Source organism: Ixodes scapularis, unplaced genomic scaffold (genome assembly GCF_016920785.2).
Source record: "Ixodes scapularis isolate PalLabHiFi unplaced genomic scaffold, ASM1692078v2 PGA_scaffold0__279_contigs__length_252992795, whole genome shotgun sequence".
NCBI lineage: Eukaryota > Metazoa > Arthropoda > Arachnida > Ixodida > Ixodidae > Ixodes > Ixodes scapularis.
Window position 1 is genome coordinate 225042544 of NW_024609835.1, and position 11265 is coordinate 225053808.

General features: G+C 52.4%; 1 protein-coding gene across 1 annotated transcript; it reads right to left on the reverse strand.

Annotated features, from left to right (window-relative positions):
* Positions 1–5570: 5570 nt before the first annotated feature.
* LOC121833420 lies at positions 5571–10747 on the reverse strand. Its single transcript, XM_042286700.1, has 2 exons — positions 10496–10747; positions 5571–9402 (listed from the first exon to the last, which is right to left on the reverse strand). The coding sequence occupies exon 2, from the start codon at positions 9392–9394 to the stop codon at positions 7964–7966; it is 1431 nt and encodes a 476-aa protein (XP_042142634.1). The 5' UTR covers positions 9395–9402; positions 10496–10747; the 3' UTR covers positions 5571–7963.
* Positions 10748–11265: the final 518 nt, after the last annotated feature.

Here is an 11265-nt window from a genome sequence, read left to right on the forward strand (position 1 = left end):
TTCTTGGCCCCTTTAACATGTGATGCTTTTTTTGTATGGCACATGATATGCTATTTGGCAGAGCCAAGGCAATTACAAGGAGAAAGCCTAGTTTTTTGTTTTGATATTTGACTGCAAAAATGATGTGATATTTATTTTGCTATCTCCCCATCTGGCAGACCACCAGTACAGCATCACAGGATGTATCGATCAAGCCCTGCGTGATCGCATCAGGCAGCTAGAGGAGCTCGCTTCTGCAAACGAGAAACTGCGCAAGGACAACGACCGTCTACAGAAAGAAAATGAAGCTCTGCGGAAGAAAGTAGCCCATCTTGAGGAGATGTATGACAAAGCAGAGGAGGTCATCGATGCTACAATCCCCTTTCAGAACTTCACGCTCACAGCCGTGCAACAGGACCCAAAGAAACTGGCCTTCTACACGGGATTCGACTCCCTGGAGAGATTTCTCGCCTTTTACAAGTTTGTTCAGGCAGGTTATGAAGCTCACAAGGAAAGTCAAGGTCCGCAGAGAAGGTCACCTTATCTATCCATGGATGATCAGCTGCTGCTCGTGTTGTCCCGCCTGAGGGTGGGACTTTTGGAGCAGGACCCTTGCATACCGGTTTCGTATCCACATCAGCACAGTCAGCCGGGTGTGGACATTCTGGATTGGTTACCTAGCGGACTACCTTGCTCAACTCAACTACTGGCCGTCGCGACAGGTTGTGAACAAGCACATGCCGGAGTGCTTCATCGAGGCGTATCCATCGACGAGAGTCATTCTGGATTGCACGGAAATCTTCATCGAGACACCTAGCGACTTCAGGGTGCAGAGTGATACCTACTCAAGCTACAAGTGCCACAACACTGCCAAGGGACTGCTGGGCATCACCCCAATGGGTTCGTGTCGTTCGTGAGCGACCTTGCCCCTGGCCGCGTCTCTGACAAAGCCCTGACCGCATGTTCCGGGCTATGCAACCTTCTTGAGCCCGGAGACTCTGTCATGGCGGACAGAGGCTTTTTGATCACTGAAGAGGTCGAAGCTGCAGGGGCTAACCTGAACATTCCACCTTTCCTTGGGGGAAGGCTACAGCTCTCCCTGGAGGACGAAGCGAAAACTAGGGCGATTGCGAAGGTCCGGATCCACGTGGAACGAGTGATTGGACAAATGAAGTGTTTTCGAATCTTGAGGGGTACTTTCCCAAACAGTATGAGCAAGAGCCTGGACTCTATCTGGAAGGTCTGTGCTTTGCTGTGCAATTTCACGAGAGAGCCACTGCTCAGTCGAAGCTAGAGCTGCAGTCTTGTGGCTTCGTAGATGGTCGTGGAGAAAAAAGAGGCCATATCTCTCTATCTAGCTCACTTCAGCTCCGGCAACTTTTTGTGCCCACACGCCCTCATGACCCATGACGACCATTAGCACCGACTACGGCCCTCGGGACTTTCCTCTACCCAACGAAATGGACTCACAACCCACCGAGGCCACGCTGGCTTCTCCCGCTGTCTGAAGCTTACCGCTCAATGCACCACCCACAGCCGGTGCAACCACTCCTGCCGTCACGTCGCTTCTTGATGCACCACTTGTTGCCGCGTGAATTCAACCTGCGGTCTTTACTCAGAATCCATTCTCCATCCTCGGCGACGATGATCCCGAAAGCAAGTTGTCGCCCCTCAACAACAGTTGCCACATCCGCACTGCCGCCAATGAAACGAAGCGTGCTCGTGGCATTTTTTTCTTCGGCGCCGCTGCGACTAAGCTTACCACCTCACCCCGGTGCATCCAACGTGACTCGAACCCTGACTCGTTCCCCCTGGAGGACGGATGGCATCCTGTCTCTCGCCGACGTAAGGCGGCCCCGCCCGCGGCGCCTCCAGCAGCATCGTTCTGCAGTGAGTTCTCCCACACTGTCATTCTACGGCGCGGCCAAACCATGCCGCATCATGGACGGGGTCTTTCTTGCCATTGACTCTGCAGTTGCTGCACAGATAGACCTCAGGTCTCCTACACCATTGCAGCCCCCTACCAAGTGAGGTACCTCGACTGCAGTAATCAACTTGCAGTTGATGCTGCTTTGTCTCAAGTGTGCGATGCATTCCTCAATGTAACATACATCCCGATCGGCACTCTGCAGGTCTCCGTGCAAGGCTACGAGGCCATTCGCCGTGGCCAGGTTCGCGGATTCATAAAAAAAGTCTGGCGACCTGGATTCTGCGTCCTAAAAAACCTTCATTGCCGGAAATCTGCTATCCTCCAGGCCGGTCCTCTCACAAACTCTGGGTCGGCACTCATTACATTCGACGGCACCAGCCTCGCGTTGCCCAGTGCCCCAACAGCACCCAAGCCAACGGCACAACACAGCGTCGTCAGTTGCCTTCATCAACATCCAAAGAGAAGCCGGCGTCACCACCAGTGACGCCTGAAACTAGCTCCTGCTCAGCAAGCTGTGCTGTTATCTGCGCCCAAAGCCCTCATCGCAGCACCGAGGTCTGCGAAGCAGAAGACTGACTCCCGCCCGGTGCTCGCCACAAAACTCCTAACGCCGGCACACAACATCACCGCCGACCTCACACAAGTCCCAACATCAGAACCGCCTCGGACCACCTTCGCAGAATCAGCGAGAGCTGTCAACAGCACTAGTGAGACGCCTGCCCTACTTCCGTCAGGGTCAGACTTTACTGGCTTGCAACAACAAATCACCCTTTTCACAAAACAAATGCTGGCAGCCACGCAGCGAATTCCGACGATGCAAAACTCGCTGTTTACTCTCGTGGATACCTGCACCCCGTGCAGTAATCGGGCGCCTCGCGATGCAGGGCATCATTCCGTTCGGCGGCCCCCCACTATCACCACGCAAACATGGTTAGCGCCCCCAGGATTGTTCAGTGGAACTGTTGCTCGCTTAAACAGAAGAAGGCAGACTTCATCGAAAAATTTTATCTTCACTCGTCATCCGACATGGCCGCTGCGTTTGCTCTACAAGAAATCAACGGCCCCCTCCCTTCTTTGCCACAGTACGATGGACTTGCTCCGAACATTGAGACTAGTGCCCCCTTGCCTTGGATTCGTTCCGCCCTGTACGTTCATCGATCAGTGTGCTTCACTCTTCTCGACACCTCACAGAGGTGCTCTGCAATGACCAGCGTTACGGGTTGCCGCCAATTCCTCAACGGCCCGTTTTTCTCTTCTCTGTCTATGTGGCTCCAGACACATCGCTAAACCGCTGGACAAGGCAGCCGCTAAACATCCCTTTTTTTAAGCACTTCGCCGTCTTTATCCAAAAGACGACGTTCCCGTTTGCGGTGATCTTAATGCCAAACACACGCATGGGGCTACGACATTGACCTTCCCCACGGCACGCGGCTTCTTGCAGACCTCACAGGGCTGAAACTTTCGTTCCTCAACATCCCAGACACCCCCACACGTATCAAACAATCCTCCCAACAGCAGGACACCTGCCCCGACTTTACCTGTGCTCGTTACCCTCGACGCTGGAGATGGCATGTCGCCGGCGACCGCCTCGGCGGTGATCACCTCCCCATTATTTTACGCTACGACTTCCTATCCGCAACCCTATCTCACTGTCGCGCCTGCTGCGACACATTCTTCACTAAGTGGGACAACTTCCGAGCAGCTCTTTCTTCTGTCATGGAACTTGCTGGCTTTTCCGACATTATACAAGCTATCCAGTCCGCCCACAAGTCTGCCACAAAGCGGCTAACCGTACCGGACGATGCCGCTTTGACGAGCATTTACTTACTGGACCGCCGCATTCACCTGTTGGCCTGTTACCGCCGTTCTCGCAGACCACGACGACTCCTCAAACCTTCACATAAACTCCAAAAGACTATCTCGTGCTACACTTCGGAACTCGCTTCCAACTGCTGGACTTCCCTGTGCAGATCCATCTCCGGCAATAGCCATCTTTCGAAAGTTTGAAGGCTCCTCCGTTCTCTCCTCGGGGACCACAAACCTAGGCAATTTGCTGCCACTGTTGCCCTTCGCAAAGGTGTCTCTCCCGAGGAGCTAGCTGAACGGGCCTCGGACGTCTTTTTTCCGCAACCAGCGCAACATGACTCTGGATGCTACACTTGTGTTCACCCTGTCACCAAGCTCTTGGGATGGATTGCCCGTTCACCCTCCACTCGCAGTGCACCTGGCCCCCAACAACGTCACAGTCGGGCAACTTCAGAACCTCCCTACGGCACTCAAGGAAACCATACTCGCCGAGATCAACCAGGTGACTCCAGACTACTGAAGCCCCAGGAGTCCCTGATCGCTGCCACTTGTCTCATTCGCCCTGGAAGCTCCCGAGAAGATTAAAAGCTTTTCCTCTTTTTATGCCCAAACAGCAGGGCAGATATGGTGGCCACTTCTTTGGTCGTTAAATAAATGTTTCAAAGCAAAGGTAGATGGTCATGATGAAAGAAATCAAGGACGTTAGGATTCCTGTCAGAAGTACTCAACGCAATAAAATGTTGTCCAAACTTGCCAGGTTTTAATTTTAGATTGGTTGCACACTACACGACAGAGTAGCGAGCATTTGATTATTCTTAATTTTTAACTAGGACTGATTAAATTAATTTCAATACTTTTGGATGTTTTATTTTAATACACACATATCCTCTAAAAAGGGCGGAAATGTAGTGGTTAATAAAGAAAAATAGACGTAATGGTGGGGCCACAGTCGACTCCTAGCAGAACTGTTTGGTGGGGCAACAGGCAGACTGAGATTAAAGCCCCTCTATCCTGGGAAAAGTGGCGCCATTCATTGTTGTGGAAATCTCGAGACACGTACCGTGTGCCACTTCTGGGAAGGACATGGCGTCTGAAATCTAGCTCAGTGCTGCGCTGTGTCGCCATGATCTTCCCAAGGGCTGCATGTTGCACGTGCCTCGTGCATCGACGCACTTTGCGCTACTTTTAAAACATGAAGGGGCTTTAACTGAGATGCCATTGCGTGTGCCACAGGCAAAAATTCAAGATGTTGAAAACAAGCTGTTGCATTGTAAATTGTGCGAATTACTAAAATTCTCCGTCAATATGCCCCAGCAAATGAAGATTAGAGGGTTTACAGATTAAACCAAAGGAAGATGTCTGTCACCCCAGAGGAAGAACATGTGGGGACCTTGACGTGCAACCAAAATTTCACCATCAATAGCGCTGAAATCAGTAACGACACTACCGTAAACCAATTTTGCTCCCAGGTGGGCCGCCGGAAGCGGCGTTGGTAGCCACAGCACATGGTCGTTGTTGGAACTTTCGCGCATAATGCAGAAGAGGATCATGCCCTCTTTAGGTGTCACACGCTCCCATACCATCTTTAGTGTTTGTGTGTATGGCGCGTGCTTTGGACGGTTTCACAACTGACGACCACGCGCATGCTAGGCTGTGAAGATTACACGCTGGGGCGTGGGTTTGTAAACAATGGAAAAGTGTATGAAATTTAGCATGCACAGTGCACAAACTCTATTTTCAGTACACAAATATTGCGACTACTATATCGGACAGAGGTACGCGCTACAGTTTGCAACAAATTCTTGTGCCGACATGAGCAGTCTGAGGCATTCCAACTACTTGTCATGACAGCCACTTTCAGTTCACAAAAGTTGGTTTATTATATGTTCTCCAAGTCTTTGGCATTAAAAATGAGGTTGATTCCTTTGTGACACTGCCGTGCCGGGCTGTGGCCGGCGGTGAAACTGCACAGCCCACCAGCGACGGCAAGCAACCAACTGAGCGTCCAGAGCTAGGAACCAAAAGGCACCTTTATCACACGAGGCAATGGCTTTTTACACAAGACGTGGGCACAGTGTTTGCAACCCGATTACCGAAAGTGTCCAAACTTGGCACTAGCACCGCCCGCAAAATCCCCCCTTTAGAATGTTCAAGGAGAGTATCGGACACCTTGGCTGTGAAAAAAAACAAAGTTTTACAGATTGAGTCTCTTGGGAGCGACCACTTGTCTTCCAGAATGGGTTGAGTAGTGTCGGCCCGTACCATCACCACGAACACGTGGTGGTGATGCTGGACGAGGCACATCACGATGACGCGAGTAGACAGGTCCACCTGAGGCCGAACCGTCGACGGAAGCTAGGGGTGACGCCGGCCTCGGAGAGACACAACAGCACCTGCCGCAGGCGTTGGTCATGTTCCTTTTTCGTTCTGCCGAAGACTAGGATGTCGTCGACCATGTTGACCAATCCGTCTAGGACTTCCAAGATCCACGCCACCTGTCGCTGGAAAAACTCAGGGGCCGACGTGATGCCAAATGGGAGTCGGCAAAAGCAATAACGCCCATACGGCGTAATGAACATCGTAAGCTCTTGAGAGTCCTTGGAAAGCTTGACCTGATGGAAGCTTGAGGTAACTTTGAGCTTCGAGAAGACTGCCGCATCGCCCAGAAGTCCCAGGACTTGATCGACGGTGGGGAGCACATGACGTTCTCTCGGGACAACTTGATTTAATTTTGTAAAGTCGATACAGACACGGTAACCTCCCGACGACTTTGGAACCATGAACAGTCCAGCGTCCCGAGGTGTGGGGTTGGTGACACGCCGAATGGCTCCGTCTTGCTCCAGTTTGGCCAGTTCTGTTTGCACCACCTCGCGCAGGGGTATCGGTATGCGGCATGGAACACTAAGTGAAAACGGAACCGCATCCGGGCGTAGCCGAATCTTGTACTCCTCCTTGAGCGTGCCGAGACCTCTGAAAAGTCCCTGCGGTGCCGGCACTTTCATGTCGTCCAAGAACTTTACCACACCCAGAGCCTGGATGGCTGGGAACCCGAGCAGGGGCATAGAGAGGGACTTGATCACGTACAGACGCTGATGACCGGTCTTGCCTCGCCACAGGAGGGTAGCCATGAAGTACCCAATGACTTTTAGCGACTGGTCTCCTGGTGCTGTCAGCAGGTCGTCGACCTTGTCCAGATGATGAGGTAAGTTCGGGAAGGCTTCCGAAACAGCAGACGCCTCCGCGCCGGAATCTACCTTGAATATCGCCGTGTAGTTGTCGACATTGACCTCAACGTACTTGGCCTTGGCCTTCTCAGTCTCGAGGATTGCGTGGAGCGGTAAGGAACGCCACCTTGCTCTGCTTTCGTTTCCGAGCGCAACAGACGTCCGCGAAGTGGCCCTTCTTCTTGCAATAATTGCACAGAGACTGCCGAGCAGGACAGTCTGAGCGTGTGTGGGGGGCCCGACTGCAGTAGCTGCAGGAACCTGGGTCGTTATCGCCAAGTGAAGACACTGCTGATGCGTCGTCTGACCGTTTTGTTGTCTTGCGTTGGTGCGTCGGACCATGACAAGACTTGGTGGCGTCAACGTTGACGGTGACCTGGACACTCTCGACTCCCGCGAGCAGTTTTTTTCTTTTTCGGCGTCTTCGATCTGCCTCACCTGCGTCCACGCGTCCTTGAGGCTGAGCTTGGCTTTCCAGCAGAGCTGGCCGGACAGGCGTTCGTCGCAAAGACCAACAACGAACCGGTCGCGAACCAGGCGTTCTTCGACTTTGGGGGACGGGTAGTTGCACCACTTGACAAGCTTGCAGAGCTCGGCGTAGTAACTGTCGACGCTCTCTCCCGGCTGCTGAACCCGCTCGTGGAACCTCGAGGACTCTTACACCTCGTTGACGGGGTACAGGAAGTGTTCCGAGAAGCGCTTGACCACCGTGTTGTAGTTGTTCAGGGAGGCGGCGTTCAAGCCGAACATGTCGAGAAGGACCCGAGCCTCGGGGCCCATGCAGTAGAGAAGTGTCCGCACCTGAATGTCCGGTGGTGCTTGGCGAAGTACGGAGGCATAAGCGTACTCCTCGAGTTGCGTAAACCGGGTAGGCCAAGAACCGGTGTTGTCGAAGTCGAAACCAGCAGGCTGACGTACGGAGCCGCCCACCCACGCGGGCAGTGTTTGCAACCCGATTACCAAAAGTGTCCAAACTTGGCACTAGAACCGCCCACAACAGACACTACAATTTTATGATCAACACTCAGTCTTTCCGATATTTAAAAAAAAAGTCTGTCAGGCGTGGCACCATAACGTTCACCCAGAGTGCCTCATCAAAGGGCACCCGTGTGACCCAGCAGTCTTTCGCCCAGTCAACAACAAGGTCACACCACTCCAGTCCTGTGAGCGCAAGTTGTCCTGTCACCTGGTAGTAGTGCTTGTGCTTTTTGTCGACACTCTTGTCCGCATGGATAAACTCCACAAACCCTCTGCTCATCACCTCCTCGAAGGTCGTCAGGTTCGCATCTATCGCCCGTGACACGGTCTTCACTTCGACTAGTCCGTACTCCTGTATATCTTCGTCCCAGACCAGCCCGTCTGGTGATGCCCCCAGCATGGGAAGGCCAGGGTTGATGCAAAGGCCAACACTGAAGACTTGGACCTTTTGCTTGGCCTTGTAGCGCTTCAGAGCAGCCGCCTCATTCTGAAGTCCCGCCCTCATGTGACGTGTCGTGCCATGTCCGCCCGAGAAAATCGTCCTGAGAAACTTTTCGTTCACGGGTGCTTGTCGTTTGACGATGTCTCCGAACTGTGATGCCGTGATCCTTTTCTCACGTTCCGTGTGCCACAGCATACTTCTGCTTTGGCCACGTGTCTGTTCCTCCAGGTGCTGAGCTTGTGTAAGAGTCAGGGTGCATGGATCGCTTGGTGGCATCTGGTGATTCCAGCACTCTTTTATGGGCAAGCTGATCCGTGCTGCAGAGGCCCCATCATCCGTGTTCGAGTGCTCCTGAACCTTCCTTGGCAAGGGTGTGAAGGCAGCTTCTTCCATCACGTCCGCAAACATTGGGAATATTCCCTTCTCAATGAAATCTGTATGCAGCCTCTTGACGGTTGCCTGCGCCACGTCCACATGCACTTCCGTGGTTTTTCTCGCACTCTTCGCCTTGTTGCTAGAGTCGTGCTTGACGAATTCTAGTTCGTTGAACGACACCGTACTTGCACCTCTCTTTGAAGATGGGCCCCACTGCCTTGCTCCCTCAGTGCAGGCCAGAGCATCCGGGATGTAGGACCTTCCCTCCCTTATCAGGTCTAGCATGTGCCAAAGCAGTGCTGCCACATGCTTGCACACACCGCCTTGTCCAGCCTTGCAGGAACAGGAAGCCTTGCTGACCTGCCCATCTTGGCAGAGCACAGCATGCACTGCGTATCGCTTCGTAAGGGTCATGGAAGCCTCCACGTTAGCCTTGACAATTGTCTCTGATGCACTTGTGGTGTGGAGGAAGATGTTCTGCACTTTGTGGGCCTTGAACATTTTGTAGCCAGAACTTGTGTGCTTCTGTGCTCCAGCTGCTTGGCCATGCCCTTGGATGTGGCTTTCCGAGAATGCGGAAGGAAAGTCCTTCAGCTGCTTGGTCCAAGGTCCTGCTGGAAGTGGTAGCTCTTGCGGCTCTGGTACATCCCGTGTCGCCATAGCCTTCCCTGAAAAAAAGGCAGCTCAGTCAGCGTTTTAAAAGGAGGACGGAAATTTGACCAACACAGTTTTTTAATGGGTTTGGTGTTGTTTTGACAGAATTAACCTAAACTTGCGAAGTAAGAGTTCATCTAGGGTAACAACCCCTCAAAAAAAGCCTGCTGTAAACTTTGTGCTAAAAAAAGAGCGTTTGCTATTAGGCAAACATGCCAGCTTTTGTAATCTACAACTTCTTGTGCACTTTCGAACATTACACAGTCGAAGGAGCATTCTGAAAGCAAGCCACGCACTGGCATTGGGGACAAGCATCTCCAGTGTCACTGAGCTGCTTGTTGCTGCTGCCCTGTCAGTGTCCATGATATAGTGCAGCTCTGAATACGAAGAACGCGTTTTGACCATAATCCGTTTCGTGCCAGCAGCATAAAGCTGCTGGCACGACCGTGAAGTGTTGTACAGGAGTGGCAAAGACACTCCAGCTTTCAATGCGTCAGTGTTCGTCCAAAAGAAGCAGTTCGCAGAGCCACTAAAAAGTGTCTAGCATTTCATATGCACGCGCTTGCGTGAAAACGGGATGATCAATAAAGATATGCACTCGCGGGACGCTGTGTTAGCGCGGTTCGCAGGGGCAATCTTGCCTCACCACAGTGAGCGCGCTAGCTGAACTGTAATTTCGATAAACAATGGAATCTCCCCCATACTATGCATAAAACGCAGTCAGAACCCCTTCTCCCGCCGCGACGAAGAACCGAACGCGAAGGATGTGATGCTGCGCGGACGGTTGTTGACGAGCGCTGCCGAGGCACGCCGACCGCTGGTACAGCTTCGCAAGCGTCCGAAGGGCAAAAAGATCGCAACGACAAAGCACCGTCCCGAATGTTGAGCACGCAAGCAGTACTCGATATCCCACGCTCACATTTCACAGGGCGAGCGCATCACGAAGCGAAGGCATGTCGGCCTTCGCTTCGTGATGACTACTTTATTTCTCTGCTTACAGCGGTGACATTTGTAGTGATGTTCGAAACTGCTCTCTCGCGACCGCACACGAGTTAAATGAACGGCCTAGGAGCGGGATAGAGCGTAACGGCAACAGTCAGTACTCACCCCGGGAGCGGCGAACGAAGCGGCGTGGTGTCCGTCGACGGCCGCGTCGAAAACGATGGAATATGCACAAAAACACGTAATATACAGAAGAAATACAAAGCGCTGAACGAAATAGATACACTTATGAACAAGAAAAATACACTGGAGTAGATAAAAAAGAGGATTATTAAGTATAAACAACGAAGATGAAAAGTATGTCTAGGGCGAGGTGATGCGATTCCAACGGAGAGCAGCCAGACGACGGGGGCCGACAGAACACCGATCCCAAGATTCCTCGCGCGCGCGCCGGGGCGCTTGGGAGAGACTGCAAATGGTCTATTCATTGGTACGGGCTGCTTTGGTAGACATGGTCGGCTTCATGCAGTGGTAGCAAAGTGGTTTTCGGTCGCACATTCGCATCACCTACGTTTTCCTTTGTGTACTTTGTTGAGCACAAACCTACACACGATGTCGGGAATGCTTCGGCGTTAGAGTGTCTCATTGAATTGGCATTGAATACTAAGAGGCAGCCGGTGGCGGTCGTCGTGCCATTGTGGCGTAAGTTGCCCTTGGTTTGTCAGATGCCGCTTCGCTCGCAGAAGTCTCGGTTGAAATACCTGTCTAACTTGTTCCGAAACAATCTCGGCAATCAAAATAAAAGCCAGGCAACTGATGGCAGGAAGTAGCTTCCTGATCTCCTCCCAGACAACGTCGTGGATGATGTCGTGGATGCCTGGGAGGCTGGCGTCGAAGTAGTAGCTGGACAACTCGAGTGTCGAGACGCCGGGAAG